Below are 15,505 nucleotides of genomic sequence, written 5' to 3'. Positions count from 1 at the left end.
CACTGTTCACCACGTTCTTTGGGTGAGGTCCTGCTCTATGTTTCACCACTGATGGAAGACTGGCTGGTCTGCAATGGCCGTGTCATTCAAACTCTGGGAGAGTGGCTGTGCCACTCTCTTTTCAGTCCTTCCTTTGATGTTATTTTGATTCAAGATGGAAACAGTATTCTTCCAAACGACTTTTGGCCTCTAATCTGAAGTCACTTTCCATTTGTTACTGATGCTTCATTAAGCATGTCAGATGTGTCAGCATCGCCCTTGAGCCAGTGCCACCAACTGGACTCATCCACTTCAGCCCCAACTGGGCTAGGCGAGCTAGGTAGCACTTCCAGAGACCACCTTCTGCACAGGAACAGGTCTAAGTGCTGTGGACTCACACCTTAGAGTTGTGAGCACCGGATTCACTCCAACAAGAAGACAGTCATCGCACAGCAGAGTATAGCAGAGTATAGCGGAGCATAAACGACTCGGAGAGCAGCTCTGTAGAATATCTTCTTTTATTCTATCTACAACTATAATACACAACTGTATACAGAGCTAAATGAGGTCTAAACGAAAAATACTGAACTGCACTGAGTGTCTGCAGCTGCTCTTAGCAGCAACCTTATCTATACACACGATCTCTCTCTAACACTCAGTCTCTCTCTCTCTCTTTGATGTGAGGCTGGAGCGGAATAAGTAGAGAGCAGAAACCGCCCCCTCCTCTCTGGAGAATCAGCAGAAAACATCAGCATTTTCTTGGATATGGGAGGGGTGAAATCTCTTCAAGATGCCTATCACAATAGCTCAGTGATGCAGATAGAACCTGTAGCTCTTGAGACAAATTAGGCCCAGCGGGGCCCCCAGTTTGGCCCACAAGGCCACTTCCCCCAAACCACGGCCACGTGCCCCACACCTGACATTGTATGAGCAGTCAGGGGTGGGGCAGGTAAAGACACAGCTACAAAGGAACAACTGGGTGTCTTGAAGCATGTTCCTGATTGTTCCTTGTCAGCGCTGATCAGTGCTTACAGCAAGCAGCACAAGGGAATACTTCCTTTAGCTGTGCAACTTGAAATCAACCCGTGTGGGCAAAGGAGCATTTCATATGACATCACTGTGATGTCACATGTTTGACAAAGTGGCCTGTGGGCTTGGAGGACACCAGGATCCTATCCAACATCTGGATCCAGTTCTCCATCCCTGCTGTAGCCTCTAGGCAGTTTACAATAAAATATTAACAGTTTGCTGTTGTTCTTTCTGTCCTTTTTTCATTGTTGTTACTGGGCTACAGTAGTTTTAATCTCATTTCGCTAAGGTGCTTCAGAATGCAAAAAACAGAAGAAGAAGAAGAAGAAGAAGAAGAGGAGGAGGAGGAGGAGGAGGAGGAGGAGTTTGGATTTGATATCCCGCTTTATCACTACCCTAAGGAGTCTCAAAGCGACTAACAGTCTCCTTTCTCTTCCTCCCCCACAACAAACACTCTGTGAGGTGAGTGAGGCTGAGAGACTTCAGAGAAGTGTGACTGGCCCAAGGTCTCCCAGCAGCTGCATGTGGAGGAGCGGGCAAGCGAACCCGGTTCACCAGATTACGAGTCCACCGCTCTTAACCACTACACCACACTGGCTCCCCAGTGTGTAACTAAATGGCAGAGCAAGGGTGGAAGCCCCAGCATGGCTGAGATCCTACTTTGTAAAATGCTAGGCATATTGATCCACTCTAAGATGGAAGAGTCAACAGAACCACCCAACACAAACTCTGGATTCCAAAAGAGCGCCAGATGGCTACTCAAGAGTGGAGCGGGGAGCGGACGGGAATATTTATCTAAATACATAAAAAGGATAAGCTTACGTTAGTAGCATAGGAAAATCTCAGCTGCCAACAGAGCAGTCTTGGGAACCTCATTCAGCACTTAGCACTGGGAAAACTCAGCCCTCATTGGCAAAACATTAACTTGTGTTTCCATCTCGTCTGGAGCAAATTAGTGTAATTGGCAGTGCCAGAGAGAGAGAGCGGTGCCACTTGGGAGTCGCATGGATATTGCAATCCTTCTTTTTATCCCGCAATAGAAAATATTCTGCTGTATTTTAGAAAAACCATAGGCAACGTGTTAAAATTATTTTGTTCTTCTTTCCAAGTAAGACACAAACAAGAAAGCGACAGAATGCTTCAGTCATCAACTACCCTGTTCATAAAATGTGATAAGCAAATGTTTTGGCTACACAAATTTATTTGACTAAAAGAAGACTATTCACACACAAGAGGGAGGTTTTCAGAAGAGTGTGTGCATGTGCCTATAAACAATTGGGGGGGATTAAGAGGGCAAAAAACATTCAGTCAGGGCTAAGCACACCCAGTGGGCACTAAATGATGGCTGTCAAGGGGGAGGGTGGACGGAACAGGAGGGCAGGAAGTGGAATAGAGTATTCTGGAATAGGGCGTGGTTACCTGCTTGGAACCCCGAACAAGCATGGCTTTATTGCAGGTCTTAAAGGTAAAGGGTAAAGGGACCCCTGACCATTAGGTGCAGTCATGACCAACTCTGGGGTTGCGGCGCTCATCTCGCTTTATTGGCCAAGGGAGCAGGCGTACAGCTTCCGGGTCATGTGGCCAGCATGACTAAGCCGCTTCTGGCGAACCAGAGCAGCACACAGAAACGCCGTTTACCTTCCTGCCAAAGCGGTACCTATTTATCTACTTCCCTTTGATGTGCTTTCGAACTGCTAGGTTGGCAGGAGCAGGGAGCGAGCAACAGGAGCTCACCCCGTCACGGGGATTCGAACCGCCAACCTTCTGATCGGCAAGTCCTAGGCTCTGTGGTTTAACCCACAACGCCACCCGCGTCCCTTTCATTGCAGGTCTTACCTTAACCTTACCATTTAATACTAAACTTTTCCCTCTCTCGCCTTTGCCCTGCCATCTTGTCCACGCACAAGATCTGCAAGTTTCCACATTCTCTCTCTAGCTTCAGGAAATCCCTTCCTTTGCAACTGCCAAGAAACCTGTGTGCATCTGCCACCTGCCCACCCACAGATTCTGGGGCACGTTGAAGGGAACACAAGTGCGCTGGGCCTCATGGTCACCTTGCATGAACCGAGTGAACCCCTGGGGTGCATCTGGTAGTCCCCCATGGCTGTGCAACGCAGGGGTGAACAGCTTGGCTGGAGCAGGAGTCCTGAGCAGCCAGGAAAGTCTGTTCACCGTTACTGACTCTCTCATTGAGGAATCCTTGACTTGTCTCCGTGGAACCCCAGGATTCCTTTGGAACCTTGGCTTGAAAACCACTGCATTAGAAGATCAAGACTGGTGCCATTTCACTTTGCTGTCTGTTCTTTCTCCCCTTTTTAAACAAATATCACTGTTAGTCATTGGCTACAGCAAAAACTTCACATTCCTAAAATAATATTGCAACTTGATTACTACAATTTATTGCTTACTAGCCAGTTTCCCAAAGCGATGTGCAGACCTCAGCTTCTTCAAGTCTCAGGAGCAAAGGACTCCCTCCCCCCCCCTCTGCCCCCCCTTCCCACCCACCCACCCACCCCTTTTTGCTGCCAATGCAGCGTATTACTTTTGTCCTGTAGCTTTCTGAAAAAATTACTTCTGGTAGCATTTTCTATTGATTTTTGGAGACATTGTTTATTACTTTCAGGGCATTTCATGAGATGGGTCTTTCAAAAATATATTTCTGCCTGTCTAATATCCTTTCACAGCGGACTTGCTGCAGCCTTATCAGCAAAATCACTGTACCTTTCGCTGAACAGTTCGAGCCAGGTGGGGAGGAACAGAACTCTTAGGGACTTAGCTACGGGGCCATGGATGATGGAGCCAGTGTTGTAGTGTAGTGGTTAGAGTCCTGGACTGGGACCTGGGAGACCAGGGTTCAAATCCCTACTCACCTATTCATTCATTCATTCATTCATTCATTATCTATGCTGGCCTTCATCTGTAAGATCTCAAGACAGTTTGCAACACAAAAATACAGTCATACCTCATGTTACGTCCGCTTCATGTTACGTTCTTTCAGGATACGTCCCGCGGTGACCCGGAAATACCGGAAAGGGTTACTTCTGGGTTTCGCCACTCGCGCATGCACAGAAGCGCAAAATGACATCAAGAGCATGCACATAAGTGGCAAATCACAACCCGCACGTGCGCAAACGCGCCACTGCAGGTTGCGCTCTTTTCATGTTGCAAACGGGCCTCCGGAACGGATCCCATTCGCAACCAGAGATACCACTGTACAAGATAAAAACTCAAAATTCACAATAAAAACGAGAACAAAACACACACACAAACCAATAAACCCCCATCCCCTTAGTGACCTTGGGCCAGTCACAGTTTAGGCCAGCCTGACCTACCTCAGAGGGTTGTTTCAAGGATAAAATTGGCAAGGGGGGTGGGGCAGGGACAAGAGAAAAGAGAACCATGTACACTGCTTTGAGCTCTTGGGAAAAAGAGCAGGATATAAATAGAATGAACGAAGCTCTGGAGCAGGAACAGCCAATATGACGCTTTCCGGGTGTTCAAAATTAGATGGGCACCAGGCACATTTTGCACCTGGCTATCGGCCACTTGCAACCAAGTGCAGGTGCCAGGAGGGCGCTTGACATCTCTACCACCTGGAGGTGCATGTCTAGGGATCCATGGATCCTAACCATTTTCACACACTGATACCACTTCCTGTAGAATTCTGCCTGTTATATTTTATTTGCACAATCAGAATGCATTTCAGGAACCAAAATGCTTTTTCTGTGCAGCCTGAGCAGGAGCAGTGAACAACATTATAGTGAATTGTTGTCGCTTGTCTTCACTTACCACAGCCCACTGCCCTTCTCACAATTGTGAAGACTATCCCTACATTATGAATGGTATTCTGTGTCACCATTCAGAAAAAGAGGTCAGAATAGACCAATCAATATATATGGGCTGTCCCTGGATCAAGTGACTTTTCTTCTTTAAGTTCTCAAAGCTCTTCACCTTCTTCTCTCCTTTCTTTGGGGATCACTCGTAGCTGAGTAAGATGGTCTTCCATGAACAAGGTCTTAACAGTGAGTCCTTAAGTGACTGTGGAGGCCAATTCTGGATCCACACATCCTTCCACAGTGGGGACATAGGTTTCCGGGCGGGAGTTGATCATGGTGTGGATTCACCACGCATGTCTTCCTCTTAGCGTATTTCTCCCTTTCGTCCTGAGTTCAAGCGTCTTCAAAGCCCATGACACCTTTGGTAAAAGCTGTTCTCCAACTGGAGCACTCACAGGCCAGTGTTTCCCAGTTGTCTGTGTTTATACTACTTTTTTTAGATTTGCCTTGAGAGAGCCTTTAAACCTCTTTTGTTGACCACCAGCATTAATGCTTTCTATTTTTAAGTTCAGAGTAGTTGCTTTGGAAGACGATAATCAGGCATCCGAACAACATGACCAGTCCAACAAAGTTGATGTTGAAGAATCTTTGCTTCAACACTGGTGATCTTTGCTTCTTCCAGTACACTGGCATTGGTTCGCCTGTCTTCCCAAGTGATGTGTACAAATTTTGGAGACACAGTTGATGGAATCTTTCAAGGAGTTGGAGATGGTCCATGTTTCACAAGAGTACAGTAAGGTTGGTAGTACTACAACTTTGTAAACAAGGATTTTATTTTCTCTGCGAATGTCCCGGTTTTCAAACACCCTGCACTTCAATCGGGAGAAAGCTAGCTCAAGGTCATCATCTGAACTAGCCAGATGTTTAATGAAAATCAATCACTGACAGTCCATCATTTAAAACACAAGACTTCAGAGCTGTCTTGCCCCAAAATGGCAACCAGGCATTCCATTTTGGTGACTGGAACCTTGGATTAAAGAGCCACTTGGCGCCCAGGATATAGCTGAGTTTCTAACAATGCACCTTCCAGATGGCACTGGATGCCAACTCCAGCTAACCCTGCCAACAGGGCAAATCATCAGAAATGATGAGAGCTGCAGTCCAGCAACACGTGGGGTGTCTCATGATGTCTCCCCGTCTCCTAGAGTCTTGAGGTCCTGATGCAGATACCCGCAACAGCTAGCAAAATCGGCAGGGTGTGCCTTTTGACTCATAGTCTCTTACCCATGTTAGTTACAGTAAGACGCACTCCATAAGACGCACCTTTTTCCTCCTATAAAGTAAGGGGAAATGTGAGTGCGTCTTATGGAGTGAATGGCGCTGTGCAGAGAGGTAGAGCTGCGCAGCGCCCCTTCAGCGAGGCGCCTGTCCTGCGAAGCTGGAGGAGGAACAGAAGGGACTCCTTCTGTTCCTTCTCCAGCTTCGCTTGAAGGGGTGCTGCACAGTTCTCCCTCTCTGCGCAGCGCAGAGAGGGAGAACTGCACAGCGCCCCTTCAGCAATGTGCCTGTCCTGGCTTCTGCCCTTAGCCCCGCGCAGCCTTTTCCGGCAGGGGGAGCCCTGAAGAGGCTTGGCACGGTCATCCCAGAAGCCAGAACAGCCACACAGTATCCCAGCAGCCAGATCCCTCTTGCTATTCTGGCTTCTGGGATTCAAAATATTTTTTTTCTTGTTTTCCTCCCCTCCAAAACTAGGTGCGTCTTATCGTCTGGTGCGTCCTATAGAGCGAAAAATACAGTATTTGTTACATGTACTGCTTTTAGGCAAGAGCAAGGACATTTAACAAACAGCGAATGTCACATGATGACTTCAGGCCCTGTGCCAACAAGCATGACACAGGGAGGCTGTTTCATGTTTGGCTGCTGAAAGCCGGTTCTCAAAACTCTAGTGGAAAACACGAAATGCCAAGAGCTGAGAGATTCCTGATGCGGAATGAGAGGCCCATTCCTTACCACCGCACATTGCAACTCGTCGTTCGAAATCCCAGGGCTTTGGAGGCCCAAGCAGCTGTTCTGCTAACAGGTGGCGTTTGCAAGCTCAGGCTGCGCCAGGGTTGGGAAAGCTCATTAACATTTGCCTCTAATAACCTGATACACCACATAGTGAGAAGATGTGAAACCCAAAATGTAAAGGGCTTCTCAAATAAAACAGTTGGGGCAGACCCTCAAGAAACCAAAGCAAACCCTACACAATGACATCATAGATTAATTCCTTCACCAGTTTAGTGATTATTTACAATACTTATTACTGCTTATCTGTTACCTTTATATCCTGCCTTTCCTACCCAAAGCAAAAGAGTGAGGAACGGATCTCCTGAACTGCTTTGTTGCATATGAAAGGATCCACATTTAGTCTCAGCTCATCAACTTGAAGGACAAAGGCTACTGGAACCAGCGGATTATTATTATTATTATTATTATTATTATTATTATTATTATTATTATTATATAATTATTCCACAGAGACCAAAAATACACTAAAATGTCACACATTAAAAACTTCCCTGAACAGGGCTGCCCTAAGATGTCTTCTGAATGTCAGGTAGTTGTTTGTCGCTTTGACATCTGATGGGAGGGCGTTCCACAGGGCGGGCGCCACTACCGAGAAGGCCCTCTGCCTGGTTCCCTATAGCTTTGCTCGGATGAGGCCAGGCCCTAGATTAAGATAGCTATTATGCCCCCCCCCCCAGATCCTGCTATAAACTGGCCGTGAAACTGTTGCCCACAGACTCTGAAGCCCTTGAAGAACAGCACTGTCAATGAGACATTTGCTGGTGTCAGGGCTGGCACACGTTTGAGAACGGCCCTCTGCCACCTCCTCTCCAAGCACCAGGGCCAAAAGAAAGCCTGCTTTCCCACCCGCCGCAACCAATATTTATAATGTGGGGGCCCAAAAGTATCTTGGGGCAAAATGAGAATGACGGAAAGCAGCATCACCCTCAACCCACCCAATTTCCTGTAAGGTGATGGCTGTGCGTTTTTGAACCTGGTTGCTGAATATGATGAACCACAGATACATTCTGTGTTTAGGATAGCATTTTATTCCCTTGCTAATTATGCTGATTCTATACTACACCTTCCTTTGCGATGCCTTATTCTGAAATCTTTAGGAGAATCTTTTAGTTTCCTGTTAAAGTCATCCAAACTGGCAGCCGTCACTTCTCTCTTGCAAGAGCGAGTTGCAAAGTTTTACTGTGCCGTGGGAAGAACCTCCTTTTGTCTGTTCTGAACCTTCCAACATTCAGCATCATTTATTTGTCTTGTTTTGTTTTTTGAATTTACCGTATTTTTCGCCCTATAGGACGCACTTTTCCCCCTCCAAAAATGAAGGGGAAATCTGTGTGCGTCCTATGGGGCAAATACAGGCTTCAGGAAGCTATCAGCAAGCCTGGGGAGCCCGCGGGAGTTCCCGCAGGGCTCCCCACGCTGCGGATAGCAGCCTGCCGCCCAGGGCACCCTGAAGCAGAGCGCCCCTCATGCTGGGCAGACATCGGCCAGCCCCACAATCTCGGGGGACAGCGGGGAGGCGCAGCGCCGCCATCCCGCTGTTCCCCGACCTGGTTTTGGGGGGGGGGAATAAAGAAAAAAAATTATCCCCCCCCCCCCAAAAAAAACCAGGTGCGTCCTATGGGACGGAGCGTCCTATGGGACGAAAAATACGGTATATACCACCCTATACCCAGAGGTCTCAGGGTTCTTCACAGAAAAGATTGCAATATATAAAATCAAAATAAGAACAATGACCCAATAACAACAACACCCCCGCCCCCCAAAAGAGCCACATTTTAAAAGGGTATAGGATGTGGGATGCCAATCCAGTCAACCAAAGGCCTGATTGTTATTGTTATTATTTTATTATTATTAATACCCCACCCATCTGGTTAGGTTTTGCCAGCCACTCTGGGCAGTTTCCAACAAAATATTTAAAATACAATAAATCACCAAACATTAAAAACATCCCTAAAAAGGAATGTTTTTGCCTGGCGCCTAAAGGTGTATAATTGAAGGCGCCAGAAGAACTTCCCTAGGGAGAGTATTCCACAGATGGGGAGCCACAGCAGAGAAGGCCCTGTTCTCACGTTACCACCCTCTGCACCTCTCGAGGAGGAAGCACATGAAGGAGGGCCTCAGAAGATGATTTCAGCCATTTAAGGCTTTATAGGTCAAAACCAGCACTTTGAATTGGGCCCAGAAACTAATTGGTAGCCAGTGCAGTCGGAGCAGGATCGGTGTAATATGCTCAAACCGTCTTGCTCCAGTGAGTAACCCAGCCGCTGAATTCTGCACCAACTGAAGTTTCCGAACCCTATAACACATTGCAGTAACCTAACCCTGAGGTTACCACAGCACAGACAACAGTAGGTAGGTTATCCCTGTCCAGATAGAGGTGCAGCTGGACCACCAGCCAAAGCTGATGGAAGGCACTCCGGGCCACTGAGGCCACCTGAGCCTCGAGCGACAGCAAAGGATCCAGGCGTACCTCCAAGCTGCGAGCCTGCCCTTTCAGAGGAAGTATAACTGCATCAAGAACAGGCGATCTCCCACCCATCTGGTCTAGGGAACCACCCACTAACAGTGCCTCAGCCTTATCAGGATTGAGCTTCACTTTGTTGGCTCTCATCTAGTCCATTACTGAGGCCTTTGAAGGTGACCCGGAAACTACAACTAATCCAGAATGCAGCAGCTAGACTGGTGACGGATGCCGAGACCACATAACACCGGTCTTGAAAGATCTACATTGGCTCCCAGTACGTTTCCGAGCACAATTCAAAGTGTTGGTGCTGACCTCTAAAGCCCTAAATGGCCTCGGTCCAGCATACCTGAAGGAGCGTCTCCACCCCCATCGTTCAGCCCAAACACTGAGGACCAGCGCCGAGGGCCTTCTGGCGGTTCCCTCCCTGCGAGAAGCCAAGTTACAGGGAACCAGGCAGAGGGCCTTCTTGGTAGTGGCACCCACCAGATGTCAAAGAGAACAACAACTACCAGACTTATAGAAGAAATCTGAAGGCAGCCCTGTTTAGGGAAGCTTTTAATGTTTAACAGACCACTGTTATTTTAATATTTTGTTGGAAGCCGCCCAGAGTGGCTGGGAAAACCCAGCCAAATGGGCGGGGTATAAATAATAAAATTTATTATTATTATTATTATTATTATTATTATTATTATTATTAGTCTAGCACTTCCACTGCCTCACCTGCAGATGTAAAGGAGAAAAAGAGCTGAGTGTGCCCTGGCTGCTGGTATTAGGAGAAAGGGAGAAAAATCTGCAAAAGGGCCTTTCATTTTTGAAGCCATGGGAAAGACCTTTCATGCAGTTGGAACTATCTCACAAATTGCACGGGGAGGCGAGCCAGTACTCCCAAACCCGGCTCAAATGGAGCTTGGACAATGGATGCTCTCCTGATGGATGCAACACACCACTGAGCTTTGGATCAGGGAGCCAGGTCTATCCCCTCTCATGGCAAAGGGCCAGCCCCGTTATTTTTCCTGGCCTCCTACGGCTGGACAAATCAAAGCGCCCCCCCCCCCCCATTTTTGGAGGGGTTTTGCTCTTTAATGCTGTGCAACTGAAAATGAACAGCTACTTCTCCTTAGCTGCCAATGGCAACCTTGAAAACATGAATGCGATCCAGCCGAATTCTCAGCTGATCTATAAAAGACCAGAAAAGCAGAAATAGAGCAAGAGAGAAACAAAACAAAACAAAAAATTATATTCGGCCACCCAAACAAAACATTGATTTGGGCAGGAAGTCTAGTATTTCATTAAGGTCTGTTTTGCTTTCACTCCCCCCACCTCCCTTTATTTGGGGGATAAAGTGGCAAGTTTCCTGCCTGAATACCATTTCACTGACAGTGACGTTGGTTAAAATAAATAAATAAGGAAAAACTTACCCAAATTTCCCCAACACTTCAATATCTGGAACTGGCGGCCCGTAGGTCTCCACATGCAATGGCTGGTATTCATAGAGCACTTCCTCGATCTTTGGAACAGGTCCCAACGAAATATGCTGACCCTGTTGGGAAGTTACACGAGGATGTAGAAGACTGTTACATTTTAGGGCTTTGGTACAACGAAGGTAATGTTGACCCTTAGAACAACGATGGACTGAAAACATCACATCCAGCACATGCTAGCTATTATATGATCCATTTCCTGCTTCTAACTTGGCATTCTTCCCTAGGACTTCAACAGTATGGGAATAATGGTTTGGTAAGGATAATTCTTCTGGAAGGGGAGGGGCGGAAAATAAGATTTACTAATGTCAGATTTACTGTAACTGAGTGCAGCTGCTTCCCAATGAACTAATTAGGTAAAAACTTATCATTAGCAATATCAAGCAAACATTGTGCAGCAAGCCTGTTGCAATTTGTAATCAATTATTTCCTGAGAGCCCTAATTAAGAAGGGGAAGCTACTTTTAATTAATCTCTGCAGGGCTTTTTAAGCTACCATGCATAATGGTTTTCAGGATGGGCTTTTACAATGGAGTAACAATTAATTCATTCAGCAAATTCCCATTTGTTTCACAACTGAAAAGGAGGAACACAGAGACATAATAGGTTAACTTCAGATGGCACATTTGCAAGCTAACTGCCTTGAGAAACAATAAGGACTCATTTAAAATTCCCATATCATCTGTACCATAAACTATGGTTAATCTTAACCATGGTTAGTTGAAACATGCCTGCTTCATAAACTATGGTTTGAAGTTGGCTTGTTTAAACGAACTGTAGTCAAGATTAACCACAGGTTGTCTTGGTTCAAATAACACGGCAAACTGCAGGAAATTTAGGACACTAGGAAAAGCTTCCAATCTTTGCATCACAGCTATGCTAGGAGGGAGAGGAGAGCATGCAAGCCCAGGATTCACTGCAGCTGATTCCTGAAACGCTAACCTATGTTTTTAATATCATGTCCAGAGAACTCACACCTAACTTGGCATCTGCCAGCCACGCAATCTTGTCCAATATATCACAATGGCTTCTAGTACTGGGTCAGCTTTTAAGATGCAGCTGAAATGCTACCTCCTGGCCTTTTGGTGGTTTCCACATCTCCTTAAGGAGACCAACCTCATACTTTGAGAGACATTGGATCTGTAACATCAGAGGCTATGGAGTTTATGGGGACCAGAGGAAGGTGAAGGCTGGTGATGGAAAGGTACTACTGCATACGAGTTCACTGACATTCGAATTTCTCGCCACCAGAGACCAGCTCCTTTGGCAGAAGAGCAGATTATATTGCTCTGATTCCTCCTGCTCACGGAAAGAACTCTAGAATTTACAACAGGGATTGCCCATTCAGACAGTGGCATGTGTCCCCTCCGTTAAACCTGGCTGGCTGGGCAGCGGGGAGAGGGAACCCACCAGTAATCGACAATGCTAAATGCTAGTAGTATACTCTAAGTACATTGGCTTTCCCTGAACTTGAAGGTTGGTGGGTCTTCATGAAAGCACAGCTTCAACGTTGCATCCCTGACTCTGTGAGTTGACAGGAAGCTAGGATAGAGGCAGGAGAAAGGAGAAATAGGAATAGAGGAAGGAGAAAGGAGAACGTAGGAATTAAACTTTAGCTCGGGCAGGTTTGGCCTGTCCATCAAGACAGCAGGGTGTCTCTGCAGGCCTCAAATTTGCCTTTGCTTTGCTTTACCGTTTCAGGCCTAGCATTTGATTCTGTGGTCACAGGTAAAGCATGTCTCATTCCCTTTGGATGCTGTAATGTTTGCACAGGGGAAACTGACAGACTCCAAATGGTACATGGAAAAAATTCCAAGAACATAGACAACAAGGATAAGGGGTCGTTGTTGGGGATTTGCAGGGGGGTGTTTCATGTCTTATCATGGTCTGCTTCATTTACTGTACACTGTCCATTCTTTGCAACTCTGGGAACCGCGAAACCATCCAAAGGTTTATTACGAGACTGCTTGCATAGGACTTATATTTTCCACACTGCGTGTAAACGAAGATTCAAACTTAACTCAGGAGGATAATGGCAGCAAGGATACGATCTGGCCTGACACTTGGGAGGACGAGGTGCAGAATGGTGGCGCAACTGGTCAGTGCGTCTGGCTGTTAACCAAAGGGTTGGCGGTTCGAGCCCAACCTGAGACGGCTATGGGGAGGATTCCTGAATTGCATGGGGTTAGACTACATGACCCTTGGGGTATCTTCCAACTCTACAATTCTATGAATCTTAGATAGGCCTGAGAGATCTGCATTGGCTCCCAGTACGTTTCTGAGCACAATTCAAAGTGTTGGTGCTGACCTTTAAAGCCCTAAACGGCATCGGTCCTGTATACCTGAAGGAGCGTCTCCACCCCCATCGTTCAGCCCGGACACTGAGATCCAGCGCTGAGGGCCTTCTGGCGGTTCCCTCATTGCAAGAAGTAAGGTTACAGGGAACCAGACAGAGGGCCTTCTCGGTAGTGGTGCCCACCCTGTGGAACACCCTCCCTTCAGATGTGAAGGAAATATGTAGCTATCCTATTTTTAAAAGACATCTGAAGGCCACCCTGTTCAGGGAAGTTTTTAATATTTAACGCTGTATTGTTTTTAATACTTGATTGGGAGCCGCCCAGAGTGGCTGGGGAAACTCAGCCATATGGGTGGGGTATAAATAATAAATTATTATTATTATTATTATTATTATTATTATTATTATTATTGCACATGTTTACCAGCCCTGAATCAGTTTACCTCCCAGAGGCTTTGCAAGTCTCACTGGTAGTTCTAGAGCAGCAACCGTGGGGGCTTTGAGGCAGCTGAGATGGATTCAGGGTAACAGAAAACACACCAGCCAACAGTTACGCTTTAAAAATGAACACTTAGGGACTTCCCAGGTGATCCAGATTTTCAGCATTCATCTTGATTTGCAAAGTTTACATGCCCATTAGGTCTTTTACCAAGACTCCTTTCTGACTTGTTTACAGAGCAGTTACAGGACAGTGGGCATTCATTCTGCATCCATCCCAGTTTGCTTACGGGGTGTTTACACATCTTCCCATTAGTCATTTGGGTGCGGGTGGTGCTGTGGGTTAAACCACAGAGCCTAGTACTTGCCGATCAGAAGGTCGGCGGTTTGAATCTCCACGAAGGGGTGAGCTCCTGTTGCTCGGTCCCTGCTCCTGCCAACCTAGCAGTTTGAAAGCACGTCAAAGTGCAAGTAGATAAATAGGTACCGCTCCGACGGGAAGGTAAACGGCGTTTCTGTGCGCTGCTCTGGTTTGCCAGAAGCAGCTTAGTCATGCTGGCCACATGACCCAGAAGCTGTACACCGGCTCCCTTGGCCAGTAAAGTGAGATGAGCGTCACAACCCCAGAGTCGGCCACGACTGGACCTAACCGTCAGGGGTCCCTTTACCTTTACTTTTACACACCACACTTTTCAACGCATTTCCTAGGGGAGGCGGAAGAATCAGCTTGCCACGCAAAACCCCAACCCAAATTTCCATTCTATCCCATCCTTTCCACCCCAAGTCATATTCCTGAACGTCCAACGCTCTCCCCAAACCCCGCATTCTGCTCAGGCTGCTTACAATAACACCCAGGAAGAGGAGAGTAAAACCGATAGATGAGGAAGACCCCGTTTAGTATTATTTTAACCTCTAACCCTCCCCATCTTCTGCAGCCTGTGAAAACAAACAAGTGTCAAGCTGAAATGTGCAATGCAATCCCTGCCCTTTTAATTCCCAGGCAAAGAGGGATTGTGGCCTCGCAGCGTAACTCAGGCTCCTGCTCCTCGCAATTCATTCAAGTTTGTTGCTGTTGTTCTGCTTTTTAAGTACAAGCAAGTGCCAGCTGGAAAAAGCATTGGCTACTTCACAATTTCTCAGATCTGACGCCTGCTGTATTTTTCCTTCCATTGTTACCCTGGCAATAGTAATTACCCACAGACAGACAAACAGACGCACAAACAAACATACACATGGGACCTCTCCAAAACACAAAGACAGCATAAAAATCAGAGGAGAGAGAATAGATGAAACACATTTTTCCCCCAGAAAAGAGTCACAGGAGTTGCATGTATGGAGGGAACCTCAAATCACCAAGCTTCCTGATGCACATTTTATAGTTTGTTTTAATGAAGGTCAGGAGTTGAGGGATTTTGAAATATGAGTTATAGAATTAACACAGGAGGGAGGAGGGTTTTCATCTATCTATCTATCTATCTATCTATCTATCTATCTATTTAGTATATTCATCTGAAGATCACAGGGAGGTTCACAGCATAAAAATTTTAAGCTGTATTTTAAGCCGTATTTTAATTAATAGTTTTTTGCTTTTTTTCTATTACGTTTTATTGTAATTTATAATTATAGTTGGTGTTAGCCGCCCTGAGTCCAGCCCTGGCCGGGGGAGGGCAGGGTATAAATAAATTATTATTATTATTATTATTATTATTATTATTATTATTATTATTAACGAGAACAAAACAAATCAACACTACCCCCACATAACAGATATATGCAGCTAAAATACTGCATTCATTTGTCACAAAATAGTTTTAATAGCATCTGCTAACAGACTAGGTGTGAGAGTAGGAACGTAAGAAGCTGTCAGGCCATTGGTTCATCAAACTCAAAGTATCCTACACTGACTGGCAGCAGCAGTCCAGGGTTCGAGAAAAGAGGCTCACTCAGCCCTACGTGGGAACTGAACTTGGGGGTTT

General features: G+C 46.3%; 1 protein-coding gene across 2 annotated transcripts in view; it reads right to left on the bottom strand.

Annotated features, from left to right (window-relative positions):
• Positions 1-15,505, bottom strand: part of MNAT1 (MNAT1 component of CDK activating kinase) — a 146,157-nt gene that overhangs the window by 33,198 nt on the left and 97,454 nt on the right. Inside the window, exon 7 of one of the 2 annotated variants that reach the window (XM_053403330.1) lies at positions 10,734-10,855. The exons of the other annotated variant lie outside the window; for it this stretch is intronic. Coding sequence (XP_053259305.1) covers positions 10,734-10,855 — 122 coding nt within the window. The remainder of the gene's footprint in view (positions 1-10,733; positions 10,856-15,505) is intronic. 2 annotated transcript variants of the gene reach the window in all.

This window comes from Podarcis raffonei, chromosome 1, assembly GCF_027172205.1.
Source record: "Podarcis raffonei isolate rPodRaf1 chromosome 1, rPodRaf1.pri, whole genome shotgun sequence".
NCBI lineage: Eukaryota > Metazoa > Chordata > Lepidosauria > Squamata > Lacertidae > Podarcis > Podarcis raffonei.
Note: the sequence above shows the minus strand (reverse complement) of the source record. Positions and strands in the feature narration are given on the sequence as shown.